The 18,704-nt window shown below is 43.1% G+C and overlaps 1 protein-coding gene across 1 annotated transcript in view; it reads left to right on the forward strand.

The window, feature by feature from the left end:
• Positions 1-18,458, forward strand: part of SOBP (sine oculis binding protein homolog) — a 135,720-nt gene extending 117,262 nt beyond the window's left edge. The window contains 4 exon segments of the mRNA XM_039869795.1: positions 13,607-14,373; positions 14,375-14,443; positions 14,445-14,492; positions 14,494-18,458. Coding sequence (XP_039725729.1) covers positions 13,607-14,373; positions 14,375-14,443; positions 14,445-14,492; positions 14,494-15,568 — 1,959 coding nt within the window. The 3' untranslated portion in view covers positions 15,569-18,458.
• Positions 18,459-18,704: the final 246 nt, after the last annotated feature.

Below are 18,704 nucleotides of genomic sequence, written 5' to 3' on the forward strand. Positions count from 1 at the left end.
GGGTCTTTTTTTCAGGGGCAGAGCACTGACGGGACCAGTGTTTTTCAGAATGCCCTTTAGGCAGTAGAGAGTTGGGGTAGGTGCTCGGTGAGAAGGGCAGTGGCAGTGAGTTGAGAAATAGGCACGGACTGAATGTAGCAGTGACCCTCGGAAATAGTGCTGGTATATACAGGTATATGAAGTAGGTGTGTCCTGGTGTCAGCTTCTTGCTTCTGAACCTGCAGAGGACAGCTGTCTCCCAGCCTTTGAGTGTGAGTGGGCCCACTCTAGCCCTGGGCACTCCACGCCCACAGCAGGGTGTATTATAGTAATGTCCCGAGGAGCTTCTTAATCACAGGGAGGAAGTATTGGGGATCATGCAAGGCCTCCAAGTCACTGCCCCTTCCTAGATTTTCCTCGTCTCTTCATAGATAGTAATACCTGAAAGGGTTGCGGTAAGGGTTAAATCAAAGTATATAAAACTGACTTAGATTTTTGGTTTTCCTAATTGTGGAGACTTGCTATAAAGCCCAGGGAATAGCCATGGCTGCCATCCTCATGGAGCATGGGGTGATTGTTCTGGCAGCAAATGGGGTCCCACGGGGCTAATAACCAGGCCACCGGACTGTCGGACTGCCCCCTGGGAGCAGCCGTCATTGCTCCTTGCTTTAGCACGTGGCTTTGTACAGATTTGCAACTCCCTGCCGCTTGACTTCTACTCCTGCCACTCCACTTCCAGCCCCCTTCTCCCCGGCTCTACCTCAGGACCTACGCTGCCCCGTGGCTTCTGCATACTGCATACTGCCTGTCCTCTGTGGCCCTCTGGCTTTATTCCACAACCAATCCCCCCACCACGGCTTAGTCTCTTAGAGTTATCTTGATTCCCAGCTTCTCAAAGAAGAAATTCTGATTGGTTTGTTGGATTACTCTGTCCCTGCTGGGCACAGCCGCACCGAGGTCTTGAGGTGTCTTTGAGTGCAGGCAGCCATGGCCAGGGGCTGTGGCCATGGCGGGCACTCAGCAGCTGACGGGTTCCGTGCTGATACAAAGGTAGTCCACAGTTCTTTTCCTCTTCCTCTTTCTTCCCTTTTCTGTTCCTCTCCAGTTCTGCACATGCCAGACTGTATCAAGGGCATGCCTTGGTATTCCAGAATACATTCAGAAATGCCTTTTATTTTTCTCTTGGATACTAAGCACTGGAAGACAGGCCTGGCCTCACATATTTAGATTATCCCCCAAATATGCCTTTCTTTTCTATCCTTCCAGATCTGGGGCTCACTGCTCAGGTTGTTTGGTTTGGGCAACTTTATCATACTCATTTCTCTTTTCACCCAGGAGCCAAGAGTCCAGTTATAGTTGGTCAAGTGGAAGTATTCCTCCCCATTTTGTTTCCTTCCTCAGAGTAGAGCAAAAAATAATGTAGTTAGCTACACAGGGGTTATGGTGTGGGCTTCTGCCTAAATCCTGACAATTGATATATAATTGTTGTTAGTCTTAATTTACTTATCTCTAAAATAAGGTATATAATCTGGCTGCTTGTCTTTTTACAGACTTCTGGTGAATGGTATTGTGATAGCGTCTATTGAGCCACTTGAATTTAGTGGAAGAAAGGAGTTATATAAATAAAAGCAGGTTGTTTAAATATATACAAATATGTATCTTTGTCCCAGGTTGTCTTGCTTCATACCTTTTAGCACTTCAGACATTCAGCCTGGATGGAGAGATTAAGTTGGGCTAATCAGTATCTGCTTATAAGGACAGAGTTGTAAGAGGGATGCTCAGTGGAGAATCTAGCACTGGTGGACTGTTGGCTTTCAACCAGGTAGTTATCACAGCAGGATGGCTAAATTCGTAGAACAAAGATGGAAGAGAACTAGGCAAACTGACAGTCCACAAACATCTAGGAAGCTTTTCAGAGACAAAAGAACCAACATCTAGATGTGAAATCAGAAGCAGTCCAGCACCTCCCTTCTAGACACTTAAGAAACTGTCACCAAGTGGGCAGTCTCACATAGGTTTTAATTAAGTAAAAAGACAATAGGAAACCTAAATTATTTCATTTCCCCAAATTTGTGAGCCCAGCACTGTGAGCCTTTAAAATTTGCAGCATCGTGCACCAGATGCCATAAATGTCATATTTGTATATGACTGAGCATAAGGAATTCCACTGGTGACTCTGGCAGGGGTGATTGGTTCTGGCCCGAAGCTGAGCCTAGGGCTAAAGCACTGGTAGTGAGCTTAAGACCACAACGCGGCCCACAAGCCTCCTCATTATTGCAATTATGTTGCTGTCAAACACTGCACAAGCTATTAGGAACACAGTGGAGAATTTGGGAGTCTAGTGTTCTGTCAATTTGGGTTTCTGGGTTTTATTTTTGTGCTATGATTTTTACTTGGAAGTACATATCATAGGAAAATTCATAGTAGTGGATTTCCTGTTTTTTTTTTTTAATAACAGATATAATAGAAGAATAATGGATAAATAAGAATAGAGTGTAGGTAGATCATTTGGCTTTGTATTTTTTTAAAAAAAATCTATATGTTATTCTTGTACATTTATAATAAAATTAAAATATCTATATTTAACATGGCACTTTATATTTTTCAGAGTGCTTTCATTTGCACTGTTTGTTTTGATCTTTACAGCAGGCCTTGAAGTTAGGTAGAGGGCCCAATGGCACAGAAGCAGGACCTAAAGTCACAGGGAAGGCAGGACTTGGGTCTTCTGATTCCTAGCCCACCGCTTTCCTCACCAAATCACGCTGTGTCCCCGGTGAAGAGAAAAGCCTAGGACATGGATTGACAACTGGGAAGAATGTGGTTAGAGTTTTAAGGATCTCATCAGAAAACTTTAAATTGTGAGGTGCGAAAGAGAGGCAAAAACTGTTCAATAGACCTGTAAAACTGAACACAGTGAAGGCAGCAGGTATGAGATGGGTAGTGAAGATGGGGCCGGTCCTTCTCAAGAGTAAACAAGGTCATGGACAAGAATGGCTCTGACATCTCTACCAATTCAGAGAGTGGGAAGGACCAAGTTACCCAGGATCGTGGGCACAAAAAGATAAAAACAACCTTAGAGATACGCTGAGACTTTGGGGCGGGGAACATTATGCCTAGATTAGAGCTAACATATAGAAATAAAATGTAAAAAACATGCCCCACCAACATATTTCATAGGTGAGTACAATTCAGGAAAATATATCCTTGTATGGCAATCCATGCACTTTAAGGGAAAGGCAAGGTGAGAATTTTAGGAAAATAAAGGGAAACATCAAAAGAATTATTTTTGGATATTGAGTACAAAATCTGAAGCAGACATTAAAAACAGATTAATTAGTAAAGAAGCAAGATATGGGACAATTTACCTAGACATCTGCTAAGGATATCATTATCTTAAATACAAAACGATCATTCTTCTCATGCCTTGCAGATAGTTCTGAGAAAGCAGAGAAGCAGTGAGAGGAATTCTAATTTGACAACCACTTGATTAATATAGAAGAGAGCTTCTTGGTATGTGGATGGAGAAGGGAAGTGACCCAGCTATCTTGGAATGTGCAATGGCAGAGGGAGAGAATGATGGATATGATCACCCATGTTCCCTAGAATGTAGAAAAGCAGATTATTTTAAAGTTCCAAGAAAGTTGGATTTGGCCTCACAATCAGAGGATCAGTGTAGTTTGTGGGGATGGGGGAAAAACCAGGGTGTGGGAAATTCTGAAAATGAATATTGTGTCAGGAAGGCTAGGGTACGTGAGAGGCTGAACCCTTGGGGAACTGCCCAAGGTAATAAAAGGAGCTATTAGGGCTACTGTCACAGAAGGAACAAGAAGTAGAATTGGACAGATCAGTGTTTAGAGAAAATAGTGTAATGTTTAACAAAAGAGGGTGAGAAAGCAGGGCTGGGAAACTTTTATTTGGTTTGTTTTCATCATCTCCATAGTGGGAATGTTCTCTAGACCGCAAAGGGTAGGACAGATGCCGTAAAGAGGGTTATGAATCCCACACTAGGGGCAAAGAAGATAGGCAGAGAGCACCTGCTGTATACACTAAGCAAATTTAGATCTCCCAGTCCTATGAGGGAATTTGTAGATAATTTCAAATCTACTTTTGGATAATCTTTGTTCTATCGTGACGAATAGGAGAGGTTTCTTTTTAAATTAAATTTGTTGGGGTGACATTGGTTCTTAAAATTATATGGGTTTCAAGTGTACAATTCAATAAATATTGCATTGTGTGTTCACCACCCAAAGCCAAATTTCCATCTGAAAGGTTTCAAAAAGACAGAAGTGGACAAATGTTGACCAGATTTTCAAAATTGGGAGTTTATGATATCTGAAACTCTAGACCAGTAGTCTTGATGGCTTAAGCTCAAAAGTCCTTGAATATATCATTAAATAAATGGTTGATGAGCACTTAGGAAAAAAAAAAAAAAGGTTCTGGTTGACCAGAAACTCAGAGTGAGGCAAGCAGCATGTAGAATGAAAAGAGGATAGGTTGGAAGTTCTAGATCGAGATTCTGGCTCGACTATTCATAGGCTGTGAGAGTTCAGAGAAACCATATCATCATTTTAAAGTAAAATGGGAAAAACAGTAACTACTTTAAGTTTGTTGTCAGAATTAAAGTAGATAACTTAAGAGAAAGTTTCAAGCTTTGTACATAACAGATGTTCAATAAATGTTTGTTTTTAAATAGCAAGGACCTAACAGTGGAATATGGCTGCTAAAAAAGCACATGCTTTCTTGGGTGGCATTACTGGAGGTATAGGTTCTATATGAGGGAGGTATAGTGTTCTACCTGGACTCTGTGCTGGTCAGGCTGCTGCATTCCATTCTGGGCTCCACTTTTTAGGAGGGGCATTACTGAGGTGAAGTATATGCCTAGGTAAAAGGCATAAAACAGGGAGAGCTCTGGGAAATTGTCCCCTGGGGAATGAGCACAGGAATGGAGATGTTTAAAAATAGCAATCTGGGGAAAATATGATGGCTCTTTTAAAGTATTTGAAGGCTGAGATTTGGAAGAGGAGCTGTCCTGGGGGATCCTGGTGAGCAGACAGACCTACTATCAGTGGGCAGAAGTGATGGGGATGTGGAATGGTTAAACTTTCTAATAAAGCTACACAGCACTTTGGAATTATATTGCAACCCTCTTTTGAGGCCACTAGAGAAGTCAGTGCAAAGGAGAAAGGTATCTGTGGTGTGAATCACTCTTTGGTTGTATGGATGGATCCAGATGGTCCTTCCTGTCACAGGAAGTTTGAGTGCCACCTGGAAGACCATCTATGTGTAGAAGGAAACCCCAACTTGCTGGAGGAGGTTGGTTGGGCTTGACAGGTAGAGTTCCCTAGAGGTTTCAATGTCTGCGATTCTGGAATTTTAAAACAAAGTTATGAAATTTTAGTTGACCATCTTAACCCTGTAGTCTTAAAGGAAAATGCAGAAAAATCCTTGAGATAGTATGGGCTTTGAAGCCAGACAGATCTAAGTTAGAATCTGGATCTGGCATCTATTACCCGCGTAGGTAATATGGGCAAGTTATTTAACCTATCTAAACCCCAGTTATCTGTATGATAAAGTACTTGTGGAGATTAAATGAGGTAATCCATCTAACATGCTTAGCATGGTTAAATAATGCTACCTATTGTTATTAGTATAATCTATTATGATTACATCATATTGGGGCTTCCAGTAGGCATATAAGAAAAGCCATAATTTTTGATGGAGCATCCTGGAGAGATTTGAGAATAAGAGATGGATACCAGGGGCTGAAGTGGGGCAATCCTGGCCATCCACAGATAGGAAGGAGCTGGTTCAATCCGTAACCCAGGGAGCAGAGAAATGTGCAGGAGACTGTTAAAAGGATTGAATGAAAGAGATTGAAAGCCCTTAGCCAGGTGCCTGGCAGATTCTAAACAATCAGTATGTACATAGTTGATAAGTGAATGAGAGGTCACCATAAGCAGCTGCAAGCCTGCTAGAAGCAGCCAGAGAGTAAGCTGAGGTGCAGGATTGCCAGAGGGGCTGTTAATTCTGCCCAAGTGTCCTTGACCTGGACCACCTGCACACACACAGCCTTGGTATAATGGCATTTCAGTGGTGGTGCCCATTGTCAATGCCAAGACACAGCCCAGGTGGATGAGGAGGCCGGGAGGCACATTCAATAAAATCTCTAGAAAAAAAAGACTATTTCAGATGTCACAGACAACAGCAGTCCTTCCAAAGATTTCCATCATGATATATGATTAACTGTGTTGTTGAACTAAAGCCACATGTTTTGAAATATGATTTTGCCATTTTCTACAAAGTCTGCATAACAGAAGAAATGAATGAGGTGAATAGCTGCAGATAAGCCAGATAACTAGCACGCTTCATTTTTTAATACATCAGTTTGATGGGTCTCCAACCCAAGGTCCCTCCCTGCAACTTTTTCACAGAAGAGCCTCTGATAGTCACAAATAATGAAATTTCAAATATTCAAGTATACACTTAGAAAACAGAGAGAGCAATGATAAATGAGATCAGAGATACACTTGAAAAGATTCAAATATATTTTGAAAACGAGAGTTATAATAAAAAAGGTAAATAGAAATCTGAAACAATTTAAATGTACATTTGAAAAAAACAAAGGAGTCACTGTGTTGAGTTAGAACAAAAGGGAGTTGATATTGAGAGAGTAAAATACTGACTGTTTTTTTGGTTAAAAACTGTTAGATGAATTTTAACCTTTAGAACACATCTGCTGGAGTACGTGGAGTACTTCTGAAGGGAGGAGGTGTGTGCAGATTTCTCCCATGACTGTATCAGTAGAAAGATTTTGAAGTCTTTGAGGGCAGGTACTGAATCTTTCCTGCACTGGCTCACAGTCCAGTGCCTTTTTGAGCACAGTTCAAATACTTATTTTTGAATAAATAAAAGCATTGCAAATAGCTCAGTTTTTTCCTAAGCTTCAGTTTGAAGCAAAGATGATGAAATGAAAATAAAACGAGTGTGCAGATGGTAAAATAAAAACAATACAAAAAAAAAATAAGCTACATAAGGTCAGGGGATGCATCTTTACTTAACTCATATCCCCGATTCCTAACACAGTGCTTGACACATAGTGGGCCCTCAATAAATTTTCACTTATGAGTTAATAAATTGGTTTATGTGATGGCAGATTTTCGGCAGATTATGTCTGGAGTTGATAAAACAGAGAGAAAAGTTATGGGACATGGCAGCAGCATGGGGTAGGACATCCCTCTCTGCTTTTACGTGGCACTTTTCCATGTCTGCAGTCATTTGCTGGATCTTTTATCTTCCTGTGTTTCCCCGGGAATGCTGTCACTCTTGATGATCACACTTTACAGCTGAGCACCTGAGGCTCAGAGTGATTAAGTACCTGACCCCACCAGGAAGAGCTGCAGGCTGAAGGAGTGGACTAGTTGATCTCTGAGGTTCTTTTCAGGGCTAAATTTCATTGCTCTGAGATGTCTTAGGCTATTTCTGTGTCCTCTCAGGGCCAAATAACTGGAAAACAGAGGCAGACATTTGGCACCAGGTAGACCAGATTTTCCGATGTTTGAATTTTTCAGTTTCCATCTGGATGACTTGTGTTAGGAAGATGTAAGTTCCATTTATCCAGCTTAAATGAAGCAGAAAGTTTTGTGATGATATGCTAATGTTCTTAGGCAACCTAATATGTCAGACCAAAGGGAAAAATCACCTTCTTCTGAATCATGTATTTGGCTGTGAGGGTAGACCTGCGGTCACTGAATACAGGCCAGGATTCCATCTCTTGCTTTTGCTGTGGAAATAGAGACTTGGGTCAGTAATGAGCCATTCGTCAGCGCTCATTGAGATCCTGAACCAAACCCATCTCTACTCTTGTCTTACAAAGCTCATGGCATATGTGAAAGGGAAGGATCTACTCTGGGCCAAGATTTCTGAAATCCAGCTCAAAACTTATAAGATAAGTAGAACACAAGTCATGGTATAAAGTTCCTACAGGGCAGTTTCCTAATGAAATTTACAATTCTGACAAAGATGCTCATTAGCCATTCCTTGAGTTCCAAATGCCATTCGAAGAGAAAGAAGAGAGGAGAGGAGAGATAGAGGAAAGCTCTCAAACTACAAAGCAACAAAAAATCAAATAAGACCCTTAAAGAAAAAGAACTATGTAGCAGACATCATCATGTTGGAATCTAAACCTGCCTCCGCAAAGCTTATTTTGAAAATAAACTTCTCCATGAATTTGCTTTAAAACAAAACAAAACAAAACAGAACAATAGCCCTTGATGGTTCTAAATGACTCTTCTGATTTCTGCGTGGCTTTGCATATCTATGGCTAGGTCATCTTTTTCCTTCCACTACTCTCTAACCCAGCTTTGCAAGGAAACAGGATTGTGGGCTTGATCCCCCGTCAGTTTTGTGCCCCTCTGCCCTCTATGGAGTTTTGTCCTCACATGCATTCTGCTATGCAGGGCCCGGGTCATCCTGTCTTAAGAGCACGTGATAGATACCGTGACTATGGCCTTTCCTTTGGAAGATAGTTCTGTGATGTAATGAGTCAAGCAGATCGTTCATCAGCTCTGTTTTTTAATAAAACATGAATAGCACAGTTTATGGCTTCCACTATTCAAACAGCAGTTGAGCCTAAGAGGAATTATTCATTTTAATGGTTCTAACACTCATTTCCAAGCAGCCGTGCTACTTTATCAGCTTTTGCCTGAGTTAGAGAATGATTGGCCTTGGAAAAAGAAGAGGGCTCAGCAGGAGTTGAAAAGAGCCTTCTCAGGATAGTGGGACATGGTACCTTGTCACTGCAGACAGCCCAGTGTTGCCTCTGGGAGTGTGGGGGGATGGGGGCTGGAGTCTGTGAGGTACAGTATGCATTTGCCCAGAGAGAGAATCGTGCTCCATTCTATCTCAAAAACACACAGGCTCATAGGAAAGCTGTGGACAGAAATTTTCTTTTCCCTCCTTAGACTGCCGTAGACACATCCTTCCATTAAGTTAAAATTAACTTAAACATATGGGATGTTCCTGGGATATCAGTAACCATGAGGGAAACAGGGGGGGGGACTGAAAAAATACACTATGCAACAAGCTAATAATATACCTGACACACAGCCTTACTTGTTACTACTATGAACTCCATTTCACAGATGAAGAAATTGAAGCTGAGATTTTCATAAGATTGCACTGCTAGTAAATAACAAAGTCCAGAATGACACTCGCATCTTCTGATTTCAAATCCCACATGATATCTGTAGCATCCTTTGCCACCCAAGTGCCCTGATGGAGGCAGTGTTTAAACCCAAAGGAACAGCTGATGCTGGGACCAGGCTGGAAGCAAGTATTCAGGTGGGGTCAATCTGAGGCTCTCAACTCATACCGAAAGGTGACTATCTACAGGTAGGGCAGACCTTAAACCCTTTAAAACACTGATCATCCCCACGCATGTCTCTCCGTCGTCCTTTGCTTCACTCTCGGGTGAGCTCTTGATTTCTTTGAACTGGCCTAGAGTATAAGATCAATGCCACATTTAACAGGCCAAGATCTAAGGAACCAGCATCTTATGGCAAGCTACAGTTTTGCTTAAGGAACTACAACTTCTGAGCTGTTACCTGGGTGCTATATCTGTGGCAAGTCAGAAGCATGTGAAGATTTTGTTTTGTTTTTCAAATTGTTGATGGCATTCAAGGGATCACTAATATCTTTTTACTGTTCCATTGCTATAAATGCCTTTATCCAGATAAGAAAGATTTCATCAAACGATTTCTTAATTAAATATTGCCTGATGCAAGATTACCACTCAGAAGGCAGTGGTGGGTTCCATTAAAGGATGAACTTCATTCCCACAGCTGACAGGGGATTAATGTGTTAATTAGGAACTCTGTCTCCCTCCCAGTCACTTGACTCTTCTCTTAAGCCCAGCAGAATGTATATATTGTGCCCATGTGGGTAACCTCATGGCATACTTTGGCTTTGACTTTGGACGTTTACATAAAAATAAGGCTCAGTTGCCAACATGAATAGCTTTCTTTCTTTCCAGGGGAAATACAAGATGGAAAGAGTTATAGGAACCAGAAGTCCTGCCTTTCAGTTTTCTTATATCAAGAGCAAGTGATATTTCTGCTGAGGCAGTGTCTTTTGAACAGTTTAGTGGTGTAGGTTGCCACACATTTATTTCACAGGAAAGGAGTGAATCCATCAGGCCACTGAGCTTATAAGTACCACCCTGGCAGCCAGCCACCAAAATATAAATAGTCTAAATGGACTAAAAGAAATGTTCATTCTGTTGTTTAGAATTGGACACATCCCAGGAAGGTAAATTTAATCTTTTTGAGGACTGCTGCTATAGGGTTGAATGGAATACACATTTGTTTACCTCCTTTGTGATCTTTTTGTCGCCCTGGTGATACATTATGTATTTGTGCTATGAGGCATTTCAGCTGTCTCATGCAGTGGCGTTGCATGAGCTGACTTTTTGGTCCCTAGATTGCCATTGTTGAACAGCTTCAGCCTCAGCTTTTTCCAATCTGGGACCTGAGAGAAGGGGAACCCAGGGGACCAGATTCCAACAGAAACAAAGCCAGGGTGGAATTACGGGGAAATCATCCCAGAACCTAGCGAGTTGAGCTCTGCACTTCTTAATACACATGCTGTGTATTTCATGGGTATGCAAATGTTATTTTATTAAAGAGAGAGAGATCTCCAGTATATATTTTCACCTAACTACCACATCTTAAGCAATCAGCTCAGGCTCTTATGCTGAAATGTTTAATTACTAGAAGTGTGTCATTAGTTAGATGGAGAATGAATGATGGTACTGCATTTTATTGCCTCACATGATATAGCCATTTGTGTCATAAATTCATTGACCTCATCTTAAATGATGTGTCCTGTAAGACAGACTTGATTCATTATTTCTTAAGTGACAATTTTTTTCTCTAATAATTTTTTGCTTCCTCAGAAAGATTGCTTTTCTGTATTTTTAGATCAGTGTTCTGAACTGAAATGTAATAAGGCAAGGATACTTGCACATTCACACTCACATTACCCAAAATGAGACAGTCATAAACTGTTACACTATTACCTATACACTTTGGGATGCTGCAGAAGATCAGGTAGCTATAAGTATTAGTTCTTTGCTTTAACTGGAAAGGTTGATGAAATAGAATTTTACTTTGAACTCTGATGTCTGTAATTCTTTTTATGTAGAAATAGCTAAAATATGGAGAATTCTCATTTGATAGTTGGGATAGTTCTATGAGCATTCTTTATCAATGACTTATTGAAAGTGAAGGAAGTAAAGGGAGAACATTTAAGTTATATTTAGATTATTTTTTGTGACTCCACTTGAAAATATTTATTAAGCTTGAGGAAACAGAGGAATCCTCTGGAGCCAAATAATTCAATCTGGCAATTTAAAAACCAATTAAAGATTTAAGAGAACACTCTTTTCCCTTATGGTTAAAAAAGAAGATCCAAAAGAAATATGCCAGAAATTTTGGTATATTATTTTAATGTTTAATTCTTTGATAGTGTGTTCTAGTTCATGATTAAAGAAGCTATATTTGAGCTTTCACTTTAAGCTTGTAAATTAACTAATATTGAAACAGAATCAGGTGGCTTTATTTCATTTTGGAATTTAAATGTCAACATCACTATACATTAAATTTATTAAAATGATCGGATTTCAAAAATAATAACTTACATGTGTAAGTTTTCACTACTAGTTTATTTAATCTTTATCTAGATGAGAATTTTGAGAGTCTGATGGATTCTGCTCATCAGAGGCAATTATATACTTGTTTGTAAACCGGACAGCTCAACTATAATTAAAAAAAAAAAGTTCCCTTAATTCTGGAGAAACCTGAAACACTGTAGTGAAACACAGGAGTATATTAGCATTAAAATTATTTTTTTGGCAAGTATTTTGAAAGAGTGATATGAGATCAAACAAAAAACTAATGTGTGCCAATAAGTATTTCTTATTCAATCTCACACCATCAAGTATATTATATACAAATATCAGTGGGAAAAAAAAGTGAGAAGAGTGAATTTATACTTACAGACCTACAACTGCCATGAGTGTGTACATTCACAATCACACACTAGCATGCCACCACTGTTACAATCAAGGAAAGCCGAGAGTTAAATGAGATGAGTAATTAAATGCCCAGCATATGTTGTTTTTGCATTGTTTATGTGACCAATAATTATTAAAATGTATCATTCTTTAATGCTATCTGTTTACCATAGTTAAAAACAACAACAACAACATGCACCAACAAGGCAACAATAGACACCCCCCTCAACAAAAACAGGGTTCTAGTTAGAGCAATATTGGAACCAGTGCTTTAGTGAGGAGAGACTCAAATTTAATGGACTTACCACTACACTACATTTCAGAATTTTTCCTCTGCTGTTAAATGGATCGAGTGCTGAAGAAATGACCTTAAATAAATAAATAGATAGATAGATAAATAAATAAATAAATAAGAAAAAAGATAGTGTGTGTAATGTTCAGTTAAAAAAGTAAGGCACTGAAAGAACTATTGAAAATTTTGACATCTGTTTATCTGTTTATAGCTGTGGCAAGATTACTCATATTAATTCTTGTTTAAAATGCCATATGAAGGAAAGACATTTGTGCAAACAAGAGTCATATTTGAATTGTAGATCATGTCTTCACCATCTGTGAGAGCTGATGGTGTTGCAAAATTAATGTGTTAATGAAATCACAATAATTTCTCCAAAGTAATGGGTTCTGAAGCCGAGAATGACTATTTTTTGAACTTTGATGTCTAGTGATTTCCAATTGGGAAAAGCTCTCAGCCTTTAATTAGTTCTGCAGCCCAACTTTAAAATAAATTTGGCGATGCCTTTCTTTTGCCAGGAGTAGATGCGAAGGGGAGAAAAAGCCATAACAACTTTTGGAAAACGTTCTCTGGGTTTGAAAAGTTGTTCAATAAGACTGCGTGCCAAGAAATGTCACCAAAAATTCTGACTACTGAGAGAGAGTGGGCAAACAGCTCAAAAAATAATTCTAGCTTGCTGCAACATCACAGGTTGGGAATAGCTAAACCTCACACAGACTTCATGACTAATTCCAAGTTTCCCCTTGGAAGGCAGACATAATGATGTTCAGCGCTTTGTGTTATTGGTTAACATAGCACACCCTTCCCAACTGCATTATCGAACAGAGTCAATAGTGTAAAATGACTCTGCATGAGGAGAATGTTAAGAGGCTATATTTCAAAGCCCACTGAACTTTCTGGAGAATCCTTCTTTCCAAAACTATTTAGATTTGTATTTACAGCAAGCCTCTTTGACAAGCGAAAATGTACGGGCAGGTATATGTGTTCTTTTCTGTCAGATCCACCATAAAGGGACAACACAATTTCTTTTTTTATTTTTAAATAGGAGATATTGATAATTGCTGTTCTGAAGAGTTAATATTTATAAAATAATTCTGAGAGAAATAATTTTACAAATATGTAAGAATTTTACCTTTTAGAAGGAAACACTTCAGCCTGTTTGAAAAATTGCGATAAAATTTGAAAGAACCTTTACATGAAACATGAAACACTACCTACCAAAGGAAATTGCTTTTCTTACTTTTTTCTTTTTATTACTGTTGTAGGTATGTGACTGGTGTAAACACATAAGACACACAAAAGAATACCTGGATTTTGGGGATGGGGAAAGAAGGCTTCAGTTCTGCAGTGCAAAATGTCTCAATCAATACAAAATGGACATTTTCTACAAAGAGACACAGGCCAATCTTCCAGCTGGGCTGTGCAGCACATTACACCCTCCCATGGAAAATAAAGCAGAAGGCACCGGGGTGCAGCTGCTCACTCCAGACTCTTGGAATATTCCTCTAACAGATGCTCGGAGGAAGGCCCCCTCCCCGGTGGCTGCAGCTGGCCAAAGCCAGGGCCCTGGCCCATCGGCGTCCACCACCGTCTCTCCATCTGATACTGCCAACTGCTCTGTCACGAAGATCCCCACGCCAGTGCCCAAGTCCATGCCCATCAGTGAGACTGCAAACATCCCTCCTGTCTCCGTCCAGCCACCCGCTAGCATCGGGCCTCCCCTCGGTGTCCCGCCTCGCAGCCCTCCTATGGTGATGACCAACCGCGGCCCGGTGCCGCTGCCCATCTTCATGGAACAACAGATCATGCAGCAGATCCGCCCGCCCTTCATTCGTGGGCCGCCGCACCACGCCTCCAACCCCAACAGTCCTCTGTCCAACCCCATGCTCCCTGGCATTGGGCCCCCACCGGGCGGCCCCAGGAACCTGGGCCCCACTTCCAGTCCCATGCACCGGCCCATGCTCTCGCCCCACATCCACCCCCCGAGCACCCCGACCATGCCTGGGAACCCCCCGGGCCTGCTGCCCCCCTCGGCCGGGCGCCCTGCCAAATCTCCCTTTCCCCCCAGTGAGCATGATGCCAAATAAGCCGATGCGGTGCCCAGATGATGAATTTGGGCTTGCGTCACTACGCCCCGTTAGTGCCACCCCCTGCTGCTCGTGCCATACCCGTGTCCGTGCCCTGCCCGTGCTTCCCATCCCATCCCCATCCCTATCCCCATCCCTCACGTCAATGATTCCAAGCCCCCCAACGGATTTTCCAGCAACGGGGAGAACTTCATTCCGAGCGCCCCTGGCGACTCCTCAGCGGCAGGAGGCAAGCCAGGAGGACACTCCCTGTCCCCGCGGGACTCCAAGCAGGGCTCGTCCAAGTCCGCGGACTCGCCGCCCGGCTGCTCCGGCCAGGCGCTGAGCCTGGCCCCCGCGCCCGCGGAGCACGGCCGGGGCGAGGTGGTGGACCTGACGCGGCGCGGCGGCAGCCCCCCGGGCGCGGGCGGCCAGCTCGGCTTCCCCGGCGTGCTGCAGGGCCCTCAGGACGGCGTCATCGACCTGACCGTGGGCCACCGGGCCCGGCTGCACAACGTGATCCACCGCGCGCTGCACGCGCACGTCAAGGCGGAGCGCGAGCCCGGCGCGGCGGAGCGCAGGACCTGCGGCGGCTGCAGGGACGGCCACTGCAGCCCTCCCGCCGCCGGCGACCCAGGTCCGGGCGCCCCCGCGGGCCCCGAGGCCGCCGCGGCCTGCAATGTCATCGTGAACGGCACGCGCGGCGCTGTCGCCGAGGGCGCCAAGAGCGCGGAGCCGCCGCCGGAGCAGCCGCCGCCGCCGCCACCGCCGCCGCCGCCGCAGCCGCAGCCCGCGGCCCCCAAGAAGCTGCTGTCGCCCGAGGAGCCCGTGGTGAGTGAGCTGGAATCCGTCAAGGAGAACAACTGTGCTTCCAACTGCCACCTGGACGGGGAGGCGGCGAAAAAGCTGATGGGGGAGGAGGCCCTGGCGGGGGGCGACAAGTCGGACCCGAACCTTAATAACCCCGCGGACGAGGACCATGCGTATGCCCTGCGGATGCTGCCCAAGACGGGCTGCGTGATCCAGCCTGTGCCAAAACCCGCGGAGAAGACTGCCATGGCACCGTGCATCATCTCCTCGCCCATGCTCAGCGCCGGGCCCGAGGACCTGGAGCCTCCTCTCAAAAGGAGGTGCCTCCGAATTAGAAATCAGAATAAGTAAAAGGTTTGTATGTCCACGGGGGCTCTCCTCTGCATGAGCCAGTGCACCTCTCCTTACTTCTTACAAGGCAGACGAGAGAGAGAGAGAGAAAGAGAGTTAGTTGAATTGATAATCATGATTTTATTTCACCTTACATGTTTTACAGTACACTTTGGTCACACACTATCATCATTTTGATCCAACATCATTCCCATTTTACAGCTGAGGAAACTGAGTCACAGCATGTAAGTGCTGTGCCCAAGGCCACTTACTTAATGGCAAAGTCCAGTTTTGAACCCAACTTGCAACACTGTCTCCTTAATTACACTTTTATTATTATGCTCATCTCTGTAATTCACCCTGTTGAAGAGGAAGAGGTGGGGAGGAAGGAGTGATTACTTGGGGCGAGTAGATGTTCAGTCATGAGGTTACAGGCCATGGTAAAAGGTGAGCTGGGCAACTTCCGGCGACTTCCTGGAGCTAGTGTACTCATTGGCAGAATGTCTTAACTCACCAAATTTTCTTAATAACCACAGGATTCCATTTGCAAGATGAGAATAAAAACTTACCTTTTTGCATGCTTATGCCAACTGCACCCAAGCCACTAAACCCCCTTTGCCTGGCAGGGCGTCGTAGCCATAGCTCATAACTCCTCTTCACTGGATCTCTTCATTTGTCACCAACCAGCATTCCCCAGGGCAGGCTTCAAGCATTCACAGACCAGCTTTGCTTCTTCCCAGTTTTTGAGCTCAGCTGCTCATCTGGTGGGCTGCTCACCTCAGCTGACAGTGGGAGCTTTGGCAGGGGAAAGGGCCACATTGCTGAAGGAGGTGAGATGCACATTTCTGACCTCAGTGGGGGAATCCTGTTTAATGCCAAGTGAGCCAATAATAATGAGTCCAGATTTTCAGTAAGAGGAAGGGGAACTAGCATGTGTGACATACTCGCTATACCCAGATGTGGCCTCATTTGATCCTCCTGCCAATCCTGGAGGAATAGGTATCATCTGCATCTTACCAAGGAGGAAGATGAGACTTGGAGATGTGGCCCAAGTTGGTGAGTTGGGAAACCAGTATTCAGCTCAGGCTTGCTGAACCCAGAGCCTGAACTCTACCTTCTACCCCTGAGAGCAGCAAACGAGCTAACTTTCACTTTAGGTTTGTCAACTGTTAATGTAGAAGAAAGGAAGAGAAAAGAACATTTATTGAGCACCTCACTTGTACACAGCTCCTTCTAGGAGCTGGGGAAATACAAAGGGGAATATGATGCAGTGCCTGTGCTTAAGGCATTTACAGTTGGCGGGATGGAAACCAGGGAAGAAGGAAGCCTGGATAGGAAAAGTGGACCTCCTGGGGAGAATAATCGCTCACATCTATGTATACAGGACCTCTTCTAAGTGTTTCTCAGTGGTATTTATTTGTATCCAGGGCCATATGACAATTATTAAGGTCTTTATTTTACTGGTGAGGAAACTGAGACATTAAGTAACTTGCTCAAGATCACCAAGTTAATAAGCATAGTCGAGATTTACGTCCAGGCTGCCTGATTCCAGAGCTATACTTTATTATAAGAGAATTGGCTAATTTGTCCCTTTATGAGCCTACTTGATAAAATTCTTTTACACTTCAGTAGCCTTGGGGAAAGTTCCTAGAGAAAAACCAAGCTTACCTACCAACTTCTCTAAGTGTTTAGACATTGTCCAGTGTTTTTGTTTTTGTTTTTTTGACAGTGTTCAATTCTTTTTTTTTTTTTTCAGCAGCAACAACAGATCTAGAATTCCCACCCATTACTCCACAGTGAGAAAAATAGGTGTGGACCAGAACACTTGATGTGGCGTGTCCAGACCGTTGTCTCTAAGTCCAGCATATTTACATGGGCACATACCTCACTTATAGCCAGAGTTTGCTTGGGAAGCACAGAGCCAGAGCAAGGGGGCTTGTTGGGTGGTACAAGATGGGATTCTCAGCCCTCATAGTTTGAGGTTTTCTTTTCCATTGATGGCTTTGCTCATAGGAGCAGAACACTAAAAATCAGCTCACCATTCCTTCTTGATTTTACATCTACAAGTTCTGCTTTTTAAGACAGATGGCCTCAGCCTTCTCATCGTCACCTCAATTGAAAATGCCCCTGCTTTCTCTACCAGAGTAATTTCATCTGGTTGACAAAGCCGTGAGTCATGGGAAGATGTGGGACAAAAAAAGTGACAGCCTTTAGAAAGCCAGAAAGCACTGGGAATTGTAATTTTAAACACATTCTAGTATCACTCATTCAAATGACAAAAAAGGAAGTCGGGAAAGGTGAAAGATTTTACTGCCATTACTGGAGTGAGAAGTGACCAGGTCAAGAATAGTGCTGCTGGTCCTGAAGTAGCATGGGGCCAAAAGAACATAAAAGCATGAAATATATGAGGGCTATTTGGATGACATATGTTTCTGAATAAAGAATCAGGCAAGGATGTTAAGTGTGGACCAGAGTTGTTACTAAAAATATTAACCTGGCTTTAGCCGTTTCCAGAAGATGCAATGATGAAATTGCCCATAGCCCCTTGAGATTAGCAAGTTCTTTTTATGAGTGGTCTCCCAACAAATTACAGCTTCTCTCTAAAGTCAGAGACACTCGGGCTTTGCCAGCTACAGTGGGGTGACAAGGCAAATGATTTAAGATGGAAGAACCGCCTATCCGCCATTAAATCACATTTCCTCTTGCCCTCTGTAGTTATATGTCACCTCAAAGCACAGTCTCAACCTGCCATAATTCACTCACATTCTCTGACCCCTCCTGATTTTCTGTGAACACATGGCGCTGTTTTTCTTCCATGCCTTCAGAAACCGAGCCTGTTTGTATGGTCGCGGAAATTGGAAATACATCTGTTAAATAAAGGACTGCATGGCTTTTGTGCCCTGACAGTGAACACTGTTTGGTGACAAGTTAAAGCCAAAGCGGAAAGTATGAAAAACCAAAAAGAAATCTGGGCTGAATTTGGTGGGTGAGGTGCAGGTGAGTGATTTCTCCACATGCTGTAGGTCAGTGGTCCCCAACCTTTTTGGCACCAGGGACCAGTGCTCCTATGAGAATCTAATGGCTAATGATCTGAAGTGGAACTGAGGTGGTGATGCTAATGCTGGGGAGCGGCTGCAAATACAGATAAAGGGTCTCT

This window comes from Pteropus medius, unplaced genomic scaffold, assembly GCF_902729225.1.
Source record: "Pteropus medius unplaced genomic scaffold, Ma_sr-lr_union100, whole genome shotgun sequence".
In the NCBI taxonomy this organism is placed as follows: Eukaryota; Metazoa; Chordata; class Mammalia; order Chiroptera; family Pteropodidae; genus Pteropus; species Pteropus medius.